General features: G+C 42.0%; 2 protein-coding genes and 2 non-coding genes across 4 annotated transcripts in view; 3 read left to right on the forward strand and 1 right to left on the reverse strand.

Moving 5' to 3' along the window:
- polr1a (RNA polymerase I subunit A) overlaps positions 1–15587 on the reverse strand; it is a 231470-nt gene extending 215883 nt beyond the window's left edge. The window contains exon 1 of the mRNA XM_059965628.1: positions 15418–15587. Coding sequence (XP_059821611.1) covers positions 15418–15467 — 50 coding nt within the window. The 5' untranslated portion in view covers positions 15468–15587. The remainder of the gene's footprint in view (positions 1–15417) is intronic.
- The window catches only part of ptcd3 (pentatricopeptide repeat domain 3), a 49542-nt gene that overhangs the window by 16360 nt on the left and 10806 nt on the right, over positions 1–22376 (forward strand). Inside the window, exons 12-19 of the mRNA XM_059965633.1 lie at positions 1223–1305; positions 2471–2615; positions 6743–6793; positions 9715–9804; positions 11559–11587; positions 15594–15700; positions 18804–18882; positions 21311–21401. Of these exons, the coding sequence (XP_059821616.1) occupies positions 1223–1305; positions 2471–2615; positions 6743–6793; positions 9715–9804; positions 11559–11587; positions 15594–15700; positions 18804–18882; positions 21311–21401 (675 nt within the window). The remainder of the gene's footprint in view (positions 1–1222; positions 1306–2470; positions 2616–6742; positions 6794–9714; positions 9805–11558; positions 11588–15593; positions 15701–18803; positions 18883–21310; positions 21402–22376) is intronic.
- Positions 6197–6334, forward strand: LOC132392048 (small nucleolar RNA SNORD94). The gene has a single exon (XR_009511426.1). It is a non-coding gene; the product is annotated as a small nucleolar RNA SNORD94 (small nucleolar RNA).
- On the forward strand, positions 7732–7869 carry LOC132392049 (small nucleolar RNA SNORD94). Its single transcript, XR_009511427.1, has one exon. It is a non-coding gene; the product is annotated as a small nucleolar RNA SNORD94 (small nucleolar RNA).

Consider the following 22376-nt stretch of genomic DNA (forward strand, 5'->3'; position numbering starts at 1 on the left):
CACAACAGTATGGGCTGAAGGGTCTGTATTATGCTGTAATGCTCTATGCTCTAAGTTCAATACTCTTGCCAAGCCAGGATCTCACTCGTAAATGGCATGGCCTTTTTAGAGTTACTGATTCAGGGCCAATGATAGTTATTCATTTTAGACTTTCTGGTCATTCTGACTTGATTTTCTGTAATGGTTCCAATTCTTTCAAAATGACTTGGATTAGCTGGAATCGTACCTCCATTCACCTCCTATCAGCGTTTCCACATTGAAGGTCATATTTGAGAGCATTGGTAAATATCTGTGCACTGCCATAAAATGCTTGGAGCTGCTGATCTACTTAATGTTGCTTGTATTTTTCACCTCTTCCTGTCACTTGTCTATTCATTCATTAGTTACAGAGTTAGAGAACTCTGTAGCACTGAAGCAGGCCCTTCTGTGCTGAACTATTATTCTGCCCAGTTACACTGACCTGCACCCAGACCATAGCCCTCCGGACCCCTCCCATCCATGCATATATCTGAATTTCTCTTAAATGTTGAAATTGAATCTGCATCTGCCACCTCTGCTGGAGGCTTGTTCCACACTCTCACTGTACCCCCTCATCTTTCCCTTGAACATTTCACTTTTCATCCTTAACCCATTACCTCCAGTTCTCATCTTCCCCCAACCTCAGTGGAAAAGGCCTCCTTGCATTTACTCTATCTATTCCGTGCTTAATTTTGTTTGAAGTTGATCATTCTAAAAAATCCTTTGCCTGTATTGGCGGGAGGAGGATGTCAATCTCGCTTTGGTGCAACTGGGAACAACTGTGCGATGAGAGGCTGAAATACTGTTAATTCTGAAGCTGTGTAATCATCCAGTGTTAAAATCCTGGAGTGTATGCATTGACTGTTTACAGTGCCTGTGTAACTGGGGCCAGGAACAACCTGAAACACTTCATATGTGACTAACCCCAGGAACAGAGGCTTTGTATGAAACTATATTAATGAATAATTTCCTTTCATCTGCTTGTAACCGGCAGTCCTAAGCTGCAGACAAATAATACAGATTCTGATGTCTGCTTGTATTGAACAACATTAACCAGTTGGGCAGCCTAAACCATTGAGTTGGGTGTGTGTTCGATACATCTAGTGTTAAGAATGTGGACGATAATAGAAGAATCAACTGTGTAAATAGGGTGATTTTTCTCAAATGTGATTAATTCACTGTTCTAATGATCTGCCTTTCACAGCGGATGTTCATACCTTCAATGCACTCATCACGGCAGTTCCAGAACTGAAGGAGGCATATAATGAGAGAATAGATTTTCTTCTGGTGAGTAGAAAGATAGCACCGTTCTAGCCCCCAGGTCTCTGATATCTTATGCCTTTCCAATGCTCTTTTCCTTTGGGTGGCTGTACTGCTAAGAGTAATCCAAGATGGTTCCTGGCTTTGGACGCTGTCTGTATGAAGTCTATGATCATTTGGATTTTCCACAGCTACCCCAGTTTTTTCCCACATCTTAAAAAATTGCACTGGCAGCTTATATTGGCTTACTGAGTTTTATTTACATTGGCTACTGTAAATTTTCCTTCAGTGTAGATGGTTTGACAGGAGAATCACAGGGAAATTAGTGGTCCTCTGAGAGAAATGGGGTAATTTGGAAGGTGTTTCTGACTTGTTTTAATCCAGAGTGTCACTTTCCAGAATAAAAGAGAAGTCATAAAACTGCACATAGTTTTTTTGGCCAAGTGGAAGTAGTAGACATGGAATATTAGCCTTAGTGTAGTAAAGTAAGCAGTCAAAAATAAAATGAAGTTTATAAGATTATGAGCGACAACCATTATCTTTTACCCAGCATCAAAATGCCTAATACTGAAGGGCATGAGAGAAGGTAATTTCAAAGCAGGTAAAGGGAGCACATTTTAATACACAATGGTGGGTGTCTGGAATGTGCTGCCAGGAGTAGAGGTTGGAGCAAATAATAGAGATGATTAAAATATTCTTCAGATAAGCACATGAATGGGGTGCAGAGAATGGAAGGATCTGGACATTGGGTGGGCAAAGGAATTAGTTTTGTTGGGTTTTCAATTGGTTTGGCGCAACGTTGTGGGCTGAAGGTCCTGTGCTGTGTTAAGTTGTTAGTAAGTTCCTTGGTATGTTCGAGAGAAGGTTTTGTATACTGTCATATACCAAGTGAATCAGATAAATTCCTGCACATGTTGTTTGTAGGAGGAATCCTTCTGCAAATCAAGATGATAGAACTAATTCCAAATGATAATCACCTTGAATTCCTATTGTTAGGAAGATGCCGGTAGAGCAATTGTGCAAATGCCAACTGTGGGTCCCAAGCTTTGGTGATGGTATTGGTGCTGGAGTTAATTATGTTGCAAATCCGATTGCACAGTATAAAATCATTTATTTTATGTTTTATATAAATTTTATATTTTAGCAGTATCTTAACCTTTAGTGAGGTCTTCTTTGCCTTTTGTTAAAACAGGAACTGTTGAAGCAGATGGCAGAACAAAAGGTGCAGCCAAACTTGTTAACTTTTAACTCTGCATTGAAGTGCCTCCGAAAGTGCGGTTCACATGCTAAAACCCTTTCCCTGCAGATTATTAATGAAATGAAGGCCTTAAAAATTGGTACGTGAGTAGACATTTATAACCTTCATCTGTGAAATCTCCTTTCGTGTTGATACTCTCATGGTTGTGCAAGATTCAGTTTTATGTCACAGGTACATCAAAGCATACAGCGAAATGTGCCGTTCACATTAACAGCCAGCGCAACCTAAGGATGTACTGGGGTAGACTGCAACTGTCACCACACATTCCAGCACCAACAGAGCATGCCCACAGTGCTCAGCAGAACACAGCAAAAACAAACGACAAAAACAACAACAGCAAAACAAGCCCTACCAATGCACATACATTGTCCTCCAACCCCCGGACAAGCCGACTCCAGACTCCGATGGACTCCTGGATTTGCTGACATTGCTCTTCAACTACCCCCATGGTCTCCTAGACTCAGGCCTCAATCTGCAGTGTTGAAGTGCTAATTCCAATCAGTAAGGTAGAGTGTGTCATCCAGGAAGAGATTAAGGACATATTTGAGGTGATTGGAGAAAAGTATGGGCAGGGGGATGTCAGGTTTTTTACACAGAGTGGTAGGTGCATGGAGCACACTGCCAGGGGTGGTGGTAGAGATGGATTCATTGGGGATTGTTTAAGAGACTCTTGGGCACATGGATGAGAGAAAAATGGAGGCTGATGGAGAGAAGCATTAGATTGGTCATAGAGTAGGTTAAAAGGTTGGCAAAGCATCGTGGGAAGAAGGGCCTATACCAGGGGTCAGCAACCTTTACCACTGAAAGAGCCACTTGAACCCGTTTCCCACAGAAAAGAAAACACTGGGAGCCGCAAAACCCGTTTGACATTTAAAATGAAATAACACTACATACAACGTTTTGTTTTGCCTTTATGCTATGTATAAACAAACTATAATGTGTTGCATTTATGAAATTGATGAACTCCTGCAGAGAAAACGAAATTACATTTCTGCATGCAACAAAAACATTTTGAACTCCGAAAAAAAGACGTTGGGTTGAAGGTTACTTTTAAGTAAAATACTCAACGTCTATTTGAGTCCTTCTTGTATTTATGAAAAACGCCAAACTTAAATTTGCCACCAGCAGCAAACCAAAAATAACGTCAGCCAGCTGTCAACCTGAAAAATGAAAGGACTATTTCACTGAACAATGAAAACATATGAATATACGTAAAATAATAGGCAATTAAAATATTTATCATACTTGTTCAGGTTGACTCACACCTGACAATGCAGTCGTATTCAGTAGGGATGGATCGATGCTTAGGGGAGTGACCAGGAAGGATAATGTGTTTTTTTCCTCTCTGAACTCACAGAAGCGTTTCCCAAACGATGTTTGCATTGCGATGATTGCAGAATGTAAATACTCCGAATTTATCATGTCGTGACCTTGTTTGAACTCTCTCAAATTGGGGAAGTGAGACAATGTGCCTTTCTGTAAATCTCTGGCAAGCAACGTCAACTGGCGCTCGAATGCCAAAACATCCTCCAACATGTGCAGGGCTGTACGTCCTTACCCCGTTGAAGAGCTGTGTTCAGCGTGTTCAGGTGCGCTGTCATGTCTACCATGAAGTGTAGCTTTTCCAGCCACTCTGGCTGTTCCAGCTCAGGAAAGTTGAGCCCTTTGCTGCCCAGGAAAGTTTTCACTTCTTCCAGACACGCGACAAAGCGTTTCAGCACCTCCCCTCTGGACAGTCAGCGATAAAAACACGTTGTAGCGGTGTGCTACACGCAGTCAGTAAACTGCAGTCAAAGATAGCTTTATTCGAACTAAACAGCCTTGCTTTTAAGCCTCCCTCAACCCGCCCCCCATGGGCGTGGATGCTGCAAAAGACACGTACTCACAAACCCCCGTAGGCTATCTCCCTTAGCCTGAACGCTGGCTAATTGTGAGCCGGTTCGGATGTGTCAGGAAATGGGTCGCCACAACGTCTTATTTAAATTGTACAAGATCACCATAATCTTCAAATTTAGAATTACATTTCAAAAACTAACAAACTAACATAAAATACATTTTAATTAAATACTGACCATGTAGCGGTGTGCTACACGCAGCGCTAAAATTACGACACGGAGTCGGTAACTGCAGTCGAAGGAAAAAACTTTATTCGAAATCTTCAGCCTCACTTTTAAGCCTCCCTCAACCTGCCCCCCCGTGGTGCAGAGGCTCCAAAGCTCTGTGCTCGCAAACCCCCGTAGGCTATCTAATTGTGAGTCGGTTTGGATGTGCCAGGAAAAGGGTCGCCACAACCAATTATTTCCCAAAGCAACAGGGAGCCGCAGCACAGACGTAAAAGAGCCACATGTGGCTCCGGAGCCGCGGGTTGCCGACCCCCGGCCTATACTGTATTATTGTATGTTTTATTACCTAACAAAAAGGGAAAGATTCAATTCTGTTCTCTAATTCACAAGCACCCCTAAATTCTTGGGAACCCCCCTAACCCATTACTCCTCAAATTGGTGAAGTGGCATCCGGGATATCATTGGGAACTGAGAGTCCGTTCATTGGTGAGACACGGAAGTCCTATGTAACTCCCAAACTGTCGCATACCACCTGTCCCATATGTGGAAGAGAATGAGTTCTCACGATGATCTCATCCATCATCTCAGCACCACAAAACTAGAGTGAATGCAAATGCAGACCATCTTCTGTCACAGGTATTACTTAAAAAGAATCATCACATTCATCCACATCCTGTTATATTGAAGGGGGAATAACTGATTATCTTTCATGGCACAATATGAATGTTGTTATATTTCCAGAATGAGCTTTTGTCTCCTGAGATAATCCACCATGGCTGAAAAGCAACTGATGATGTGTCATTGCCTCCTTGAGCCCCAAAATAGAGATGGGAAATCCTTCTAGACAACATCCCATCACCTAAAAATGACCTGTATCACATCACCACCAGGTTCAGGAACTGTTATTACCCCTCAACCATTGAGCCAGAGGAAATAACTCCACTCATCTTCACTTGCCCCCTCACTGAACTGTTTCCCACAACCTAAGGACTCAAGTTCTTGATTTTTATTCCTTATTTATTGTTTCTTTCTTTTTGTAGTTACATAGTTTGTTGTATTTCACACTGGTTGGCGTGTTGGTGTGGCCTCTTATTGTATTGTGATTATTCTATGGATTTATTGAATATACCTGCAAGAAAATGAGTCTCAGGGTTGTATATGGTGGCATATGTGTAGTTTGACTATAAATTTACTTTGAACAATGTAACCCACTATCTTCTCTTGAAAGCTTTGTTTAGACTGTGTTGGTAATCAATGATTAGAGTGTAGGGATTAATTGGAGCAAGGGTTTCCAGCACATATCTGCATTTAAAGAATACTGCGCTTTCATTTAGTCGTGGTTACAGCAATTTGGGTAACAAAATAGTAAATAATTGGATAGAGCAGAAGAGTCTGTTTGCAGAGTGAGCTGAAGAGAGGCTGAGATGTTGACCGACTAAGTTATACAGTACCAGAGAAATTTGTGAGCACTATCCACTGATGCTCCCGCAAGTTATAATGGGGCCAAGTGTGGCCAAGCATAACAACAGTAGTGGTGTCAATGCAAATAAAAGTTTTCTAACATCATGGGTGTATTAGATGTAAGTAATTGTCTTGGCTGGCGATGATGATTGGCGCAGGGGTACGGACCTCAGCTGGAGAATGGGAGCTGAGTGCGGTCGTTTCTCACTTAGCTTACATGTGGTGAGCTATTTGAGAAGCGGCTCCACGAGAAAAATGCCTCAGTCTGAGCCAGTCACCAATAGTGAAACTTGAATGAAAGTTGTATACTCTGATAATAAATGAACCCATAAACCTGCAGAAGAGTGTTCCCTGCTAAAAGTCATTCAGAGCCTTTTGAGGTGTAATTATTTTATCATTTGACGTTACTTGTGAACTATGACTGCTTTAGCTGAAATCTTAAAACTCGAGATTTTGCAGGTGCTAGGGATCTTGAGCGGTACACACAAAATGCTGGAGGATGAAGGGTCTCAGCCCAAATCACCAACAGTTTATTGCTGCCTAACTTGTTGAGTTCCTCCAGCATTTTGTGTGTAGCTGAAATATTTAATGTGTTTGCCACTCCATTTTCTTTAATTCTTTTGTTTAAATGGACCAAGTATATTCCTGTGGGTATTCTAACCTTGATCTTCTTTAATTGCAGAACCAAGTTTGGCCACCTTTGATCATTTACTAGGTATATTCTATAAAATTGGTAAGTAATCATTCAAAAGCTGGATAGAAGGGTGAATCATGGTGCAAGAAAGATTTTTTTTATTTCTTCTTGCAGTGCTGAACTTTAACTGAAGTTTCAAGTTCACTTGCATTCTTGCAAAATGTCAGAGCTCTAAGTTGTTTGAAATGAACTTTCTGTTTATGCGTGTGTGTGAGTGTGCATTGCGACCATGACATTGGCGCAGAATTAAACCATTGGCCCATTGAGTCTGCTCAGCCATTCCATCATGGCTGATTTATTATCCCTCTCAGCCTCATTCCCCTACCTTCTCGCTGTAACCTTTAACATTCTTACTGATTAAGAACCTATCAACCTCTGCTTTAAATATACCAAATGACTTGGCCTCGCCAGTCCTCTGTGGCAATGAATTCCACCACCCTCTGGCTAAAGAAGTTCCTTCTCACCTCTGTCCGTCCTTATCCTTGTGTTCTGAGGCTGTGCACTCTGGTCCTAGGCTCCTCAACTATAGGAATCTACCAGAGACCTGGGTAAGGCAATAGCCACGATCAGACCTGTGTGAATTCCAGTGTTTGTATTTACACTACTCCTTCCATTGAGTTATGGTCAGGAAACAGTAAACATGAGTGCTGGCGCCTTGCATTTAGTTTCAAGTGTCTGCATCAAGGTGAGTGTGTTGCAGCTCCCATTTCTGTGTGCATTTTAAATGTCTTCACGCAGTTGCGATTAGAAATCTAGTAAAGCTTGGTGTTGGGCAGTGAGTCTGTCAAGTGTTAAAGTTAAAAAATGACGGCAAGGATTGTGATCCTTATAGATGCTGCCTGACCTGTGTTCCACCAGCATTTTGTGTGTGTGTTGCTTGAATTTCCAGCATCTGCAGATGCACGTGAGAGTTTTGAATTTTAGTGTCAGTCTTGAGAAAGCGGCTGCACTGTCTGGGGGTCGGCTCCCCGGAGCCGCCGGCAGTGATGAGTGGCGCAGGGGTACTGACCTCAGCTGGATAATGGGAGCTGAGTGCAGCCGTTCTTCGCTTAGCCCACATGTGGTGGGCTTCCCGAGAAATGGCTGCATGAGAACATTCGCCTGTACTGAGCCGCTGCTGCTCCGGCTGGGAAGCCTGCTACTCCTGCCTCCTGTATGTGACGTGCAGCCAACATCTTCCTTTTGGTTTAGCATATAAGTGGTGTCTCCTTTTGAGTTTATACATCGAACACTGAAAACTACCCAGCAAGACGACAGCCTGCATTACGAATGTGTGTAAACCTTCTGTTACAGAATACCAATGTTGTCATGATCACTGAGTGGCTAGTTTCCATTGCACTTTGTTGGCAGATGCTGAATGAGTCCTATGTACTTGGTTCCTCCTAACTGATTGCGTGAACATTTGCTTTTGTTCGTCTTCCTGCTGTGGAGGAATAACTCTGGTAATGGGGCGTTTATCACCTCCTTCTTGGGTAATGCCACATCACTTCATTGTGACCAGAGACCTGAGCCTGCCTCATAGCTGACCCTGCCCATGGTTCTCTCACTCTGCAGACTGCTCACTTGAACAGAGATTGGCAGGGAAGCGCATTTTAAAATGTGTTTATAGACTAAAGGGAGCTTAGATATGTACTAGCAACACACACAAAATGCTGGTGGAACACAACAGCATTTTGTGTGTGTTGCTTGAATTTCCAGCATCTGCAGATTTCCTCGTGTTTGCTTTAGTTATGTACTATATGCCTTTAACTCAGTACAACCAGCAGTCAAGCATAAATTATTAAGTTAAGCCCTCTGTTGCTAACTTGAATGTTATTTATTTTAAAGAGATAGCTCTGTTATATTGTGCGCTCCTAGGTGAACCCACAATGTCCCGTTACACCCAAGTGACCAATTAGCCTACTGACCCGTGCATTGCAGATCAATAACCGTCCAGCAGAGCTGAAAACAAGAAAGCCTATTTTATTTCTCAGAGAGGAGGAATGGTTATTCAGAGGTACAGCATGATAACAGGCCTTCTGGCGTAATGACCGCACACAGCCCTATTACACCCATGTGACCAATTAACCTGCTCAGCCATGTGTTTTTGTAATGTGGGAGGAAACCAGGGCACCCGGAGGAAAGCCACAGTGGCCAGGGGGAGAATGAACAAAGCTCCCTACAGACAGCAGCAGGAATTGAACTAATGGCTACACTACCATGGTGCCCCTAAAAGTACCCACCCCACACAGCTGTCAGGTGTAGATTTACTAAAGGTGGCCTGTTTCAGGATGTTAGTCAAGTTTATATCTGAAAGATACTTGTTGAGTAGTACCTTGTTTTGTAACAGCTTTTTTATGAGTTTCTAGCCTCTTAAGAAACATTTAATCTTGATATATCTACAGTTCGCCTTCCAGTTTAAGATCTACTGCTCCCTAGAGATGACATACACTCCTCAGTTTTTGTTCAAAGTTGAGTTTCAATGCTTCTTTCAATAATATTTTAATGGGAGAGTGCTTGACATTTTATTTGTCTTTCAGCTATCAGAGTTGAAAAGCCATTTCCAGGAATGCTCTCTTTGAATCTGACGTGTGAGCAGAATTGACCCATTTGGCCCATCAAGTCTGCTCTGCCATTCCATCATGGCTGATTTATTTTACTTCTCTCTAACCTTTGACACCTGGACTAATCAAGAGCCTATCAGCCTCTGCTTTAAATATACCCACTGACTTGGCCTCCTCAGCCCTCTGTGGCAATGAATCCACAGATGTACCAGCCTCTGGCTAAAGAAATTCCCCCTCATCTCTGTTCTAAAGGGATGTTCCTGAATTCTGGAGCTGTCCTCACAGAGAATTTCCTGATTCATGCAGAATCACCCGTTCTTTAGCTTAGCTTGCTCTCTTTGCTCAATACCTTCATGTATTTTAGATTTGTGCAGGCTTCCCTTGGCACAGCTAATGTTTCCCCTTCAATCTTCACAGCTGCTACAAACCAGCAACAAAATGACTTTATCGTCATCCTGCTTCATGAAATGGAAGGGAAGCATTTTGAAGCCAAAGATCCTGATGATGGTAAGTGATAAGTCTTGATAGAATTGTGCAGGCACATTCTGTTTGAAATTCAGTGTGCTGGATTTAGGGAACTATAGAGCATGGGAGTGAACCTTTTGGCCTAGCTTGTCCTTGTCAAGCATGTTCCCTAACTGAGGTAGTTTCCTCTGGACCTTTCTCATCCACGTACCTGTCCAAACGTCTTTTAAATTATGTAGTTGTACTGGCCTTTACTACTGCTTTTGATAACCATTTAATATGTACACCAGCCCCTGTGTGGAAGAAAATGTTGCCCCTTTTTAAATCTTTACCCTCTTAACTTAAACTGTGCCTTCTAGTTTTGGATTCTCCTACCTTGGGGAAAAGATTGTGACTTTTCCAAGTCCCTAATGATTTTATAAACCACCTTAAGGTCACCCTACTGTGTCCTGAGGTCCAGGGAAATCTGTCCTAGCCTTTCCTTATAATTCTCATGCTCCAGTCCCGGTAATGTACTCAAATTCTTTTGTATCCTCTGCAGTTTAATGACATCTTTCCTATAGCAAGGTGACCAGAACTGTAAATGGTAGTCCAAATATGGTAGCCAACATCTTGTACTGAAAAAGATGTTTAAGACCAAGCCAAAAAAAAACTGGAAGGGAAAAAAAATTGGTATGAATTTTCAGCAGATGGTTAAGGGAAATGAAGTGTTGGGCTTTATTGTAACAAAGTTGGAGTATACAAGAGAGGAAGGCTTGCCTTAAGGTCACCCACAAATGTGCAGAATCTGTAAATGCTGCAGAGAACCTCCCACCCCTGAGGACATCTTCAAAAGGTGATGCATTGAGAAGGTGGTATTCATCAAGAAGGACCCTCACTATCCAGGACGTGCCCTCTTCTCATTACTACCATCAGCTAGGAGGTATGGGAGCCTGAAGACAGACGCGCAATGTTTTAGGAACAGCTTCTTCCCATTGGTCATCATGTTTCTGAAAGGTCCATTAACACTGCCTCATTATTTTGCTGTCTCTTTGCTCTATTTTGTATAATTATTATAACGTATTTTTTATGAAATGCACTGTATTGCTGCGAAACAGCAAATTTCACAACATATGTGAATGGCAGTAACCTGATTCTGACCAACCCCATTTGTCTTTATTTAAAAGAAGAGAACATGGTCAAACAAGATATCTACAGCTCAGTAGGTCTTGCATCAGAAGTAGGGAAACTATTGGAAAATAATTTTAAGGGACGATTTTTATCTATGCTAGGAAAGGCAGAGATTAATTAATGATTTTATTCATGGGAAATTCTGTCTCATCTTTAATTTTTGAGGGGATAACTAAGCATATTGGTGAGGGGAAGGGAAGAGGTAGATGTTGTCTACATTGACCAGGTCTCATATGATAGGGTAGGCCAAAAGGCTGGAGCCCATAAGACCTTGTGCATTCAAACAAATTAGAATCAAAGTTAATTTGGTATTGGGGGCAGAGGGTGCTGGTAACATGTTGCTTTTCTGATTGGAAGTCCAGCCAGTGGTGAACCACTAGGAACTTTGATGCTTACATTTGTGTCAATAACTCGGATGTACAGGTGATAGTGTAGATGATATGAAAACTAGTGGTTAAGGCTACAACATCATGATAATTAATTAGAAAATTTGGTAGTGTAGGTGAAGTTCCTCAGGTGAGACATAAAAAGTACTAATTGGATGCAAAAGATGTCATTGCACCATTATTCCTCTCTCGTGGTTTCTCTGAGCACCCTACAAATGGTCTTGTTTCCTTTATCCACAGTAAATTTCTTCAACAGTGCGATGAGAGTGGTAAGTATTTGTTTTTACTCCCTTAGATAGAATAAAAATGGACTGTACTGGTTTCTGGGCAGTGACAGAGAAACTAAATATTCTCACTCTCTCTGGTTGAAGTGACTGCAGTCATTTGTCCAAATACTCCCAGATATCCAATTACTTGAAGTGAAGAAAATATTCTGTACATTAAGACAAAGGAAGCTGATGGTGGAATTGAAGAGCTTGTATAACTCTGATAGATAAACTGAAATATGATCCTCTGTGGGCACTCTTGATGGGAGAAATATTTTGGAGCAGATGAGGTATTTTTTTTTTAGCCAGGAATTCATTTCCACAGATGGCAGTGTTTGGGTACATTTAATGCAGAGGTTGATAGGTTCTTGATTTGCAAGGCCATCAAAGATTGAGGAGGAGGCAGGAGAATGGGGTTGAAGGGGGAAAGTAAATCAGCCATGATTGAATGTTAAAGCAGACTTGATGGGCCAAATGGCTTAATTCTGCTCCTGTGGCTGGTCTTGTAGAAATATTTGAAAACAAATGATTTTGTTAAATTTAAAAAATGCAAAAATATCCAAAATCCTTATTAATGAAGGCATTAAAGAAGATCATAATGGTTAAAGAGATTGCCTTTTACTGTTAGTGGAAGCGGTCCAGAAGAAATTCACTAAGCAAATTCCTGGATGAGGGGTTATCCTAACCTAAACAGCTAAGGAAATTAGATGTGTATTTTTAATACAGAGCATGGTGAGTACTGTATATGGAATGGGCTGTCAGAGGAGGTAGTTGAGGCAGACGCAGTGGTATCACTTGGATAGGTACATGGATGTGTGGGATTTAGAGGGATGTGTAGGATTAGCTGGGTGGTCACTGTGGTCAGCATGAATCCATGTTGTATTGCTCTGACTGTATATTATGTGAAACGGTAGATGTCAAAATGTTTTCACTGGCGGAGGAACCTCGGGAGAGTATGTAAAAATGATTAGTTGGCATATCTGCATGAAATGATCCATATGGATGACATGCAGAACAGTTTTTCTCTGCAGTGCAGTACATGTGACAAAAGTAAACCAATATGCCAAGTTAAATCTTTAAAGCTGGGGACTGCTACCTAGAGGTTAGTAAATTCTCTTCCATAGAATGTTAAGGAAGCATGATCACTGGGGAATATTTAAGAAGTTGATTTATTGCAAAAGATCAGGGAATTGAGGTCTATGAGGAATTGGTACAGATAGACAGATCACCTGTGGCCTTGATGACAGGCTGAGGTTGAGGGGTTGAGTGGCGAGGATGCACAATCCCCATTCAAAACAGAACCTGCACCACTTTTAACATGGGGGAAGGTTACAAGAGCAGAGTTCCCATGTGGAGCAAACTTGATTGTTCAGCCGTTTCAAGCAGTCAGTAAGTTTGAACCTCTGCATTTTACTAAGGAGCCCAAGGTCAAAGAGTACTTTGTGCTTGTTGCTAATGCTGGGATGCACTGCCACCTAGTGGTATGTACTGCTTAAGCTGTTGCATGTAATTCACCAAGCAATGAAAGACACAGGAATTCAAACTGTCTGTTGATAGACTAGGAAATGGCAAAAGGGGGTGAAATAAAATACCAGTCTTTAGATTTTGTTATTTAGTTATTCCTTCATGGTTTGTAGGCATAACATTTGCTCCTCATCCCTATTTGTTCTCAAATATTGTAGCAGTTAATGTCAAGCAGTCATATGAGCCAGACCAGGTAGAGACACCATATTTCCTCCCTTAACCAATATGTTGAGTGAGAAATTTGAAAAGTATTAAAGTAAATTTATTATCAAATTACTATATGTCACTATATACTGTACTATATTGAGATTCATTTTCCTGCAGGCATTTACAGTAAAAAACAACAGAATTTATGAAAAAACTGTACATAAAGACTGACAGAAAATGTCCAAAAGTAGACAAATTGTGCAAATAAAATTTTAAATAAATAATACTGAGCATATGAGTTGTAGAGTCCTTGATATTGAGTCTATAGGTTGTGGAATCAGTTCAGTATTGAAGTGAATGAAATTGTTAAAATACATTAGGACGGGTAAGTCCCCGGGGCCTGATGGAATATTCCCCAGGCTGCTCCACGAGATGAGGGAAGAAATTGCTGAGCCTCTGGCTAGGATCTTTATGCCCTCGTTGTCCACGGGAATGGTACCAGTGGATTGGAGGGAGGCGAATGTTGTCCCCTTGTTCAAAAAAGGTAGTAGGGACAGTCGGGGTAATTATAGACCAATGACCCTTGCGTCTGTGGTGGGAAAGCTGTTGGAAAAGATACTTAGAGATAGGATCTGTGGGCATTTAGGGAATCGTGGTCTGATCAGGGACAGTCAGCATGGCTTTGTGAAGGGCAGATCGTGCCTAACAAGCCTGATAGAGTTCTTTGAGGAGGTGACCAGGCATATAGATGAGGGTAGTGCAGTGGATGTGATCTACATGGATTTTAGTAAGGCATTTGATAAGGTTCCACACGGTAGGCTTATCCAGAAAGTCAGAAGCCATTGGATCCAGGGATGTTTGGCCAGGTAGATTCAGAATTGGCTTGCCTGCAGAAAGCAGAGGGTCATGGTGGAGGGAGTACATTCAGATTGGAGGGTTGTGTCTAGTAGTGTCCCACAAGGTTCGGTTCTGGGACCTCTACTTTTCATGATTTTTATTAACGACTTGGATGTGGGGGTAGAAGGGTGGGTTGGCAAGTTTGCAGATGACACAAGGGTTGGTGTTGTTGTAGATAGTGTAGAGGATTGTCAAAGATTGCAGAGAGACATTGATAGGATGCAGGATTGGGCTGAGAAGTGGCAGATTGGGTTCAACCCGGAGAAATGTAAGGTGGTACTCTTTGGAAGGACAAACTCTAAGGCAGAGTACAAAGAAAATGGCAGGATACTTCGCAGTGCAGAGGAGCAGAGGGATCTGGGGGTACATGTCCACAGATCCCTGAAAGTTGCCTCACAGGTAGATAGGGTAGTTAAGAAAGCTTATTGGGTGTTAGCTTTCATAAGTTGAGGGATAGAGTTTAAGAGTCGTGAGGTAACGATACAGCTCTGTAAAACTCTGGTTCAGCCACACTTGGAGTACTGTGTCCAATTCTGGTCACCTCACTATAGGAAGGATGTGAAAGCATTGGAAAGGGTACAGGAGATTTACCAGGATGCTGCCTGGTTTGGATAGAATGGATTATGATCAGAGATTAAGGGAGCTAGGGCTTTACTCTTTGGAGAGAAGGAGGATGAGAGGAGACATGATAGAGGTGTACAAGATATTAAGAGGAATAGACAGAGTGGACAGCCAGTGCCTCTTCCCCAGAGCACCACTGCTCAATACAAGAGGACATGGCTTTAAGGTAAGGGGTGGAAAGTTCAAGGGGGATATTAGAGGAAGGTTTTTCACTCAGAGAGTGAGTGGTTGGTGTGTGGAATGCACTGCCCGAGTCAGTGGTGGAGGCAGATACACTAGTGAAGTTTAAGAGACTACTAGACAGGTATATGGAGGAATTTAAGGTGGGGGGTTATATGGGAGGCAGGGTTTAAGGATCGGTACAACATTGTGGGCCGAAGGGCCTGTACTGTGTTGTACTATTCTACTTTCTATAAGTTATCCACACTGGTTCGGGAGCCTGAGAGTTGAAGGGTAATAACTGTTCCTGAACCTGGTGGTGTGGAACCTAACCCTCCTTTACCTCCTTCCCAATGGTAGTAGTATGGGTTCTTGAGATGGAGTAGTTCCCAATGCAGCCTTTACTAGGTTCTAATTCCATATTTATTTCACTGAATCTGTGAAATAGCCACAACCATATTTGAACTTGTCTTTTGATAACTTACCCAGGAATGCGAGGTTGCCTGCTGGTGGTATGAGCATCAGTTGACTGCATTGAGGGACTTCTGAGCTCTTGTTTCACTTGTAGTCCGAAGTGTAGAGTTGTGATCACTGTGGGAGATATATGTGGTGCAAACCTGCCTTGCACAATCTGAGAACACTTTTGCTTCCCTCCTTGCAGTGCTTGGAAATGAAAGACCTTGAACTGGCATACAAAATTCACAGAGTTCTTGAAACTGGAGACAACTGGAAGTTATTGGGTGATTCTTATCAGCGAAGTATTTATTAGTAAGAAATTTTGACTTTTATTATAAATGGCTTGCCTGCTCGGTAATCTGATATGCAGAGCACAGGCTCCTGTGAAGAGTTATTTCAGCTCAAATCAGTGAAGCAGTAAGCCAGACCCCGGGGCCAGACATTCCTCCTTACACTCTGTTCAAGTTCAAGTTTAATTGTCATTAGCCATACACATTAATATAGCTAAGCAAAACGGGCTAAGGTCCAAAATACAGTCTCGAAATATATTAGCACAACTCCATGGGTGGTATGGCATGTTGTCCTGGAGCCACATTTCTGCAAGAACAAGCAGGCAGCAGTTCCTCATCTTGCACAGGTTCAGCAGGTAAAGGCAAATCAGCTTGTCTCCAAATACTGCATTACCTTGTTAGGATCTTGCACTTTGTTCACCTGCACTGCAATTCCTCTGTAGCTGCTGCACTTTATTCTGCATTCTGTCCTTGTTCTACCTCAATGCATAGTGTAATAACGAGACCAGCGTTTCACTGTACATGTAATAATGGACCATATCTAATTCACATGATTCATGCTCGAGTGGCACATCAAAGCATCTTAAACATTGACGGCAGAGAAAGTGACCATTTTCTATGGCAGCATAGCGGCCAAAAAAGGAGTGCTGTTTGTGTTATATCCTCTTTATAGATTCAGACCTATTAAGAGATTTTCTCACCACCTTTTAGGCATTGAGTTTTAGCCCCTTATCACCTTCACTGAAATGATTCTTCATCCTTCTACGTTCAAGCTGTGTCCTCTGCTTACTGGCCCCTCTACTGAGGGGCATATTCCTTCCCAAACAGCATTCATTTTAGTGCATTTTAGTTCATTTTGACCAAGTCTACCCTCAGTGTGTGCTACTCTAACGAAACAACCCTAGACTCACCAACCTCCGCTTGTATACAATATCCACTAACCCCGACACAGGTATGGATGCTGCTGGAGAATTTTGTTTCCTGTAACAGGATATTCTGAAGTTCTAAACAAGTAAATTGGAAATACCTTTCAGAAATGAGTTATTTTTTTATTCACTCTATGTAGAGATCCAGCATAGTAACAGGCCCTTCTGGCTAAATGAGCCTTTGCCACACATTTATCTATCTAGCGATACAATCTGGAGCAGTCCCCTTCAGCAATGCCACCCCGGCTACCCTGATTAAACCCTAACCTAATCATGGGACAGTTTACAATGATTAATTAACCTACCTGGTACGTCTTCAGACTGTGGGCAGAAACTGGAGCACCTGGAGAAAACGCATGCATTCCACAGGAAGGACTCCTTGCAGAATGGCGGTGGAATTGAACCTCAAAGTCTGGAACGCTCCAAGCTGTAACAGAGTCACACTAACCGCAATGCTGCCAGAGTGCCCATCTACCCAAGTGAATTACACCTATGTGACCAGTCGGCCCACTAACCGTAGGTCGTTGGAATGTGGAAGAGAACCATAGCACCTGAAGGAAACCCATGTGGTCACAGGGAGAACATACAGTGGCAGAATTGAACCCAGGTCACTGGCACTGTAATAGCATTATGCTAATCACTACACTGCCACGCCGCCCTAAAAAGGATTTGCAGTTTTTTTTGTTACTGGGTCCAATGGGATAAGTTGGGGGGGGGGGGGGGGTGGGGAATGTGGCAGATTAAGTGTAATACAGAAAAATGTGCAAAAAAATTAATTTTTTTTAAAACAGTATGAGGTTACAACATGTGGATCTTCAAAGAAATCTAGGTGCCCTGGTGCAAAAGGGTTCAAGTAACTAAAAGAGGATGAGAGATTAGGAAGGCAGAGGATATGTTTGCCTTTATCATGAAAATAATTGGGTACGGGAGTAAGGAAGTCATGTATGATGTACGGTATGATACTGATCAGCTTGCTGTGGAAAGGATGTACTTGCCATTGTGGAAGTGGGGGGGGGGGGGGGTGAGAGATGGTGGGTTTGCCATCAGAGGAAGGATTCATCATCATTATGTGCCATGACGTATGACATGGGTGATGGTGGTCTTCCACCTGTCATTAATCTGAGAAATTCGTGTAACTTCTAAGGAAGGACTGGCTCTACTGAATATAAGGAAATAGCAGACTGTAGTCAATTGACCCCTTTTTGCCTGCCCTGCCATTCTTTGTGATGGTGGCTTATCTGCCCCAGGCCTCAACTCCTTTTCTGTGCCAGTTTCCATAGCCCTGAAATCGCTGACCGTCAAAATTATGTCTATTTCTAAATATATAGCCACCCACCTATGATACAGCCTTCACATCCCTCCAGGCTACAGAATTTCAGAGATCCACCACCCTCCACAAGAGGTTCTGGCTACACATCTTGTTTTCAGATTGACTGTCTGCCCCTAAATCTTGTAGTACATCCCCATGTTTGAGAACCTCCCTCTAGAGGGAATATCTCAGCATCTGCCTTATTGTGCCTGCTAAGAATCTTGCATATTTTGTTAAATTCACCCCACTTCATGGCAGACTCCAAATACAATAGATGCAATATATTTGCTGTTTGTGATGAGGCAACTCTCCCGTCCCAATATCTAGCTGAGTGACCATCTCTTGGACACCCATCAATGCCAGTACATCCCCTCTTAAGTAAGGGGCCTTCGTGGTCTCCTGTATTCCACATTCTCAGAGCTGTTCATAGAGCTTGAAACAGTACAGCACAATACAGACCCTTCGGTCCAATATGTTATGCAGACTTCTAACCTACTCCATGATCAAACTAACCCTTCCATAGCCTTCTGTTTTCCTTTCTTCAATGAGTCTCAGGTGAAATTTATTTTCAATTCTTTGATATCTCAATAACATCTGTATCATGGCCTGTAATTTTGATCCTCCCCTATAAAATAGATCAGTCAGGATCTCTCGGTTTCCTGCCTATTCAAGCCATCCCATCCTTTATAGGATTTAGCTGTTGGTGTGATCTTCGTAAATATTGTCTATCACAGTCTCTGTGTATTGATATCCACGGTCTTGCAATAAGTTGATCAGCACTGCTGAATGCTGCAGTTCAAGGTTCAATATGAATTTAACAGAACATGTCTGTTTCAATTCAGTACACTGAACGTCAATAACTTGTTCCTGTTTTGTGTTTTATTCGTCAGTGGTCGGTTCTTTACCATCTTGTGCATGATGGAGAGCATCGATGTGGTTCTCAAATGGTACAAAGACCTCATTCCCTCGGTATGTCTGCTTATCAATGTCATTGTAACTCAGATAAGTAGCTGGCTGAATTACTGGCTTTTAGCTCTGAAGGGAAAGGGAGATGCTTTCTATCCCCAAACATGAAATGCTGATAAATAAACTAAAACTTCTTTGTCCTTCATAATGAAAAGAGAAGCCAGCTGTTTGGCCACTTGTGTCCCTGTTGCCCTTGATTAATCTTTGGAATGTGTATTACTAAACATTTGAAAGGCAGCAGGAATATTGGTTTATTACTGTTTGGGCGAATTAGAGAATTTACAAATGGCTCAGGATTAAGGCTGCATTAGGAAAGAATAGTTACCTTTATTTGTTGAATATACTTCAAAACATACAATGAAATATGTCATTTGCATCAAATCAAATCAGGATTGTGCTGGGCAAGTGTCACCATAGCTTGCCCACAACTCACTAAGCCTCTGGAGCAAATCCACAGAAGCACGGGGAGATCATACAGACATCTTACAAATTGTGGCAAAGCCTGATCTTACAGCTGGCTTTGGAGGAATGGCTCAAGTTACAAACCTTGCAGGGATGGATATAGGAATTATGAGGTAAAGTGATTGGAGGAGGGTTGAGGTAGTAATGAGTTTCTAATTTGTGCAGAAATTAGGTACAGGGGATATAATCATAAATAAGAGACATGGACACACATATGTCTATGTGTATCATCAGTCCATTTTGTCCGTGCTGGTCTGGTTTTCTGCCAAGCTCCATCAACGCACACCTGGACTCTAGCCCTCCATTAGCTTCCCATCCACATACCTGTCCAAACTTCTCTTAATCGTTACAATTGAATCCACATCTACACTTGCACTAGCAGCCCATTCCACATTACAGGCACCTATTACTATATTTATATGAAACATATTGATATTCCAGAGAAAACAGCCCAAGTTTGACTACTTCTCCTCGTGGTTTGTTTTAGTAAACCTCCTCAGTACCATTTCCAAAGCCTCTGCACTGGGGAAACCACACAGTGTTCCAAGAGTGCTTAACCAAAATTTAGGTGAGGCTCGGTCAATGGGCTAAGGGTATGATTCCCTGTTTGGATGAAAGAAGTCCCAAATTCAAATCCCAATTAAGCCATTTTTTATGTTGCCAACAGTCAGAGAGTCTAGGACCAGAGAGCATAGCTACAGAATACAAAGGCCAGAGATGACCATTAGACTGTAAGTTATATGAACAGAATTAGACCATTTGGCCCATCAAGCCTGCTCCACCATTTCATCATGGCTGATCCGATTTTCCTCTCAGCCCCAATCTCCTGCTTTCTCCCAGTATTCTTTCATGCCCTGACCGATCAGGAATCTATCAACCTCGGCCTTAAATGTACACTACATAAAGTCCTCTGCAGCTGCCTGTGGCAAAGAATTCCACAGATTCACCATTCTCTGGCTAAAGAAATTCCTCCTCATCTCCATTCTAAAAGAACATCCCTCTATTCCGAGGCTATGTCCTCTGGTCTTAAACTCTCCAACCATAGGAAACATTCTCTCCACATCCACTCTGTTAAGGCCTTTCACCATTCAATAGGTTTCAGTGAGGTCACCCTTCGTTATTCTGAATTGCATAGAATACAGACCCAGAGCGATGAAATACTCTTGATATGACAAGCCATTCAATCCTGGAATCATTTTGGTGAACCTCTTTAGAACCCTGTCTGGTTACAGCACATCTTTTCTAAGGTAAAGGGCCCAAACCTGCTCACAATACTCTGTGAAGCCTCCCTGGTGCCTTATACAATCTCAACATTACATCCCTGCTTTTATATTCTAGTCCCTTTGAAATGACACATAAATGACACTAATATCACATTTGCCTTCCTCGCCACAGACTCAACCTGCAAGTTAACCTTTAGGGAATCCTGCACAAGGACTCCTCAGACCTTGTTTTTTGTAGTTTCTCTCCATTTCAAAAATAGTTTAATTTCTTCTACCAAAGTGCATGACCATACACTTCCCAACACTATTCCATCTGCCACTTCTTTCTACATTCTAATGTCTTTCTGTAGCCTCTACTTCCTCAAATCCATCTGCCCCTCTACCTATCTTCATATCGTCTGCAAATTTCGCAACAAAGCTATCAGTTCCATCATCCAAATCATTGACATAGGGCAGAATCTAAATTGTTGAGATGAGGGAGAATTTCTTTAACCAAAGGATGATGAATCTGGTATTCATTGCTGCAGATGGCTAAGGAGGCCAAATCAATGATTTATCAACCCCTGCACAACAGATACCCAAAGGTTATAGAGAGAAAGCAGGAGAATGGAGTTCAGAGAAAGTAACTCGGCCATAATCGAATGGTTGACCAGTCTCGATGGGCCGAATGGCCTAATTCTGCAATCATGTCTTTTGAAATATGTATTGAAGAACAGAATACTGAAGTGCAAACATTTTGTTTCCAGCTATACTATCCTAATGCGCAAGGTCTGATGGATCTGCTGCAGGCTTTGGACACTGAGAACCAATTGCAGCTCATTCCACACATCTGGAAAGGTTGGTGTAGTCTACCCAATTATTGGTGCATTGGGGAAATATAGAATCCTACTCTTGGGTGGAGGCTGTAATCTACCTTTCATTAGTCAAGTGTTTGCAGTGCGTGGCATTTTCATCACATCGGGAGGTTGTGGGTTCAAGTTATGCTTCAGGGAGTGGATCACAAGAATCTAGCCTGAAGTCTTTTGGTTATTTGTCAGAACACTGCTGCTACAAGTGGGCATACAAGGTGCCATCTCGTAAAGAGTCTGATCCAATATTTGTCACTCATCCAACATCTCAAAGTAAATTTAATATCAAAGTACATATATATTATCACAAACTATCTTAAGATTCATTTTCTTGCAGGCATTTACAGGAAAATTGGAATACAGTGGAAATTATGAAAAACTATACAGTGTATAAAGACTGACAAACAATCAAACTGTTCCTGAACCCAGTGGTAGTGGCAAGAAGAGAGCATACCCTGGATGGTGGTGGTTTTTGATAGATGCTGCTTTCTTATGTTAGTGCTCCCTGTAGATGTGCTCAGTGTTGGGGAGGGATTTGCCAGTGATGGACTGGGCTGTATCCACCACTTCTTGTTGACCTCTCTATACCTGGTGTTACGATACAGCAACAATGAATATAGAATTGAGACAGGTTTTTTATAAACAAATTAAACATTTATTAAAACCCAGCTCACCAACAAATGAAAAGTAAATAAATGACTAACTTAACTGGAAGTTAACTGCTGTACAGCCCCTCAAACAGATCTTAAAGGGATAAATGTAAAAGTCCAAGTGATTTAGACAGTCAATTAGGAGAGACTTACCTGGTAACAAATTCCTCGACGACGTGACGTTACTGCTGATTCCAGCCGAAATATGCCTTGCCCGAAGGATTTACGACAAAGGAAAGAAAAACGGCTTAAAGGAACTGACCTTTTCCTTGGCGAATAACACTGCCCCAATCCTCCCTGCTCTTATAGCGGGG

The sequence above is a fragment of the Hypanus sabinus genome, chromosome 3 (genome assembly GCF_030144855.1).
Source record: "Hypanus sabinus isolate sHypSab1 chromosome 3, sHypSab1.hap1, whole genome shotgun sequence".
Lineage (NCBI taxonomy): Eukaryota > Metazoa > Chordata > Chondrichthyes > Myliobatiformes > Dasyatidae > Hypanus > Hypanus sabinus.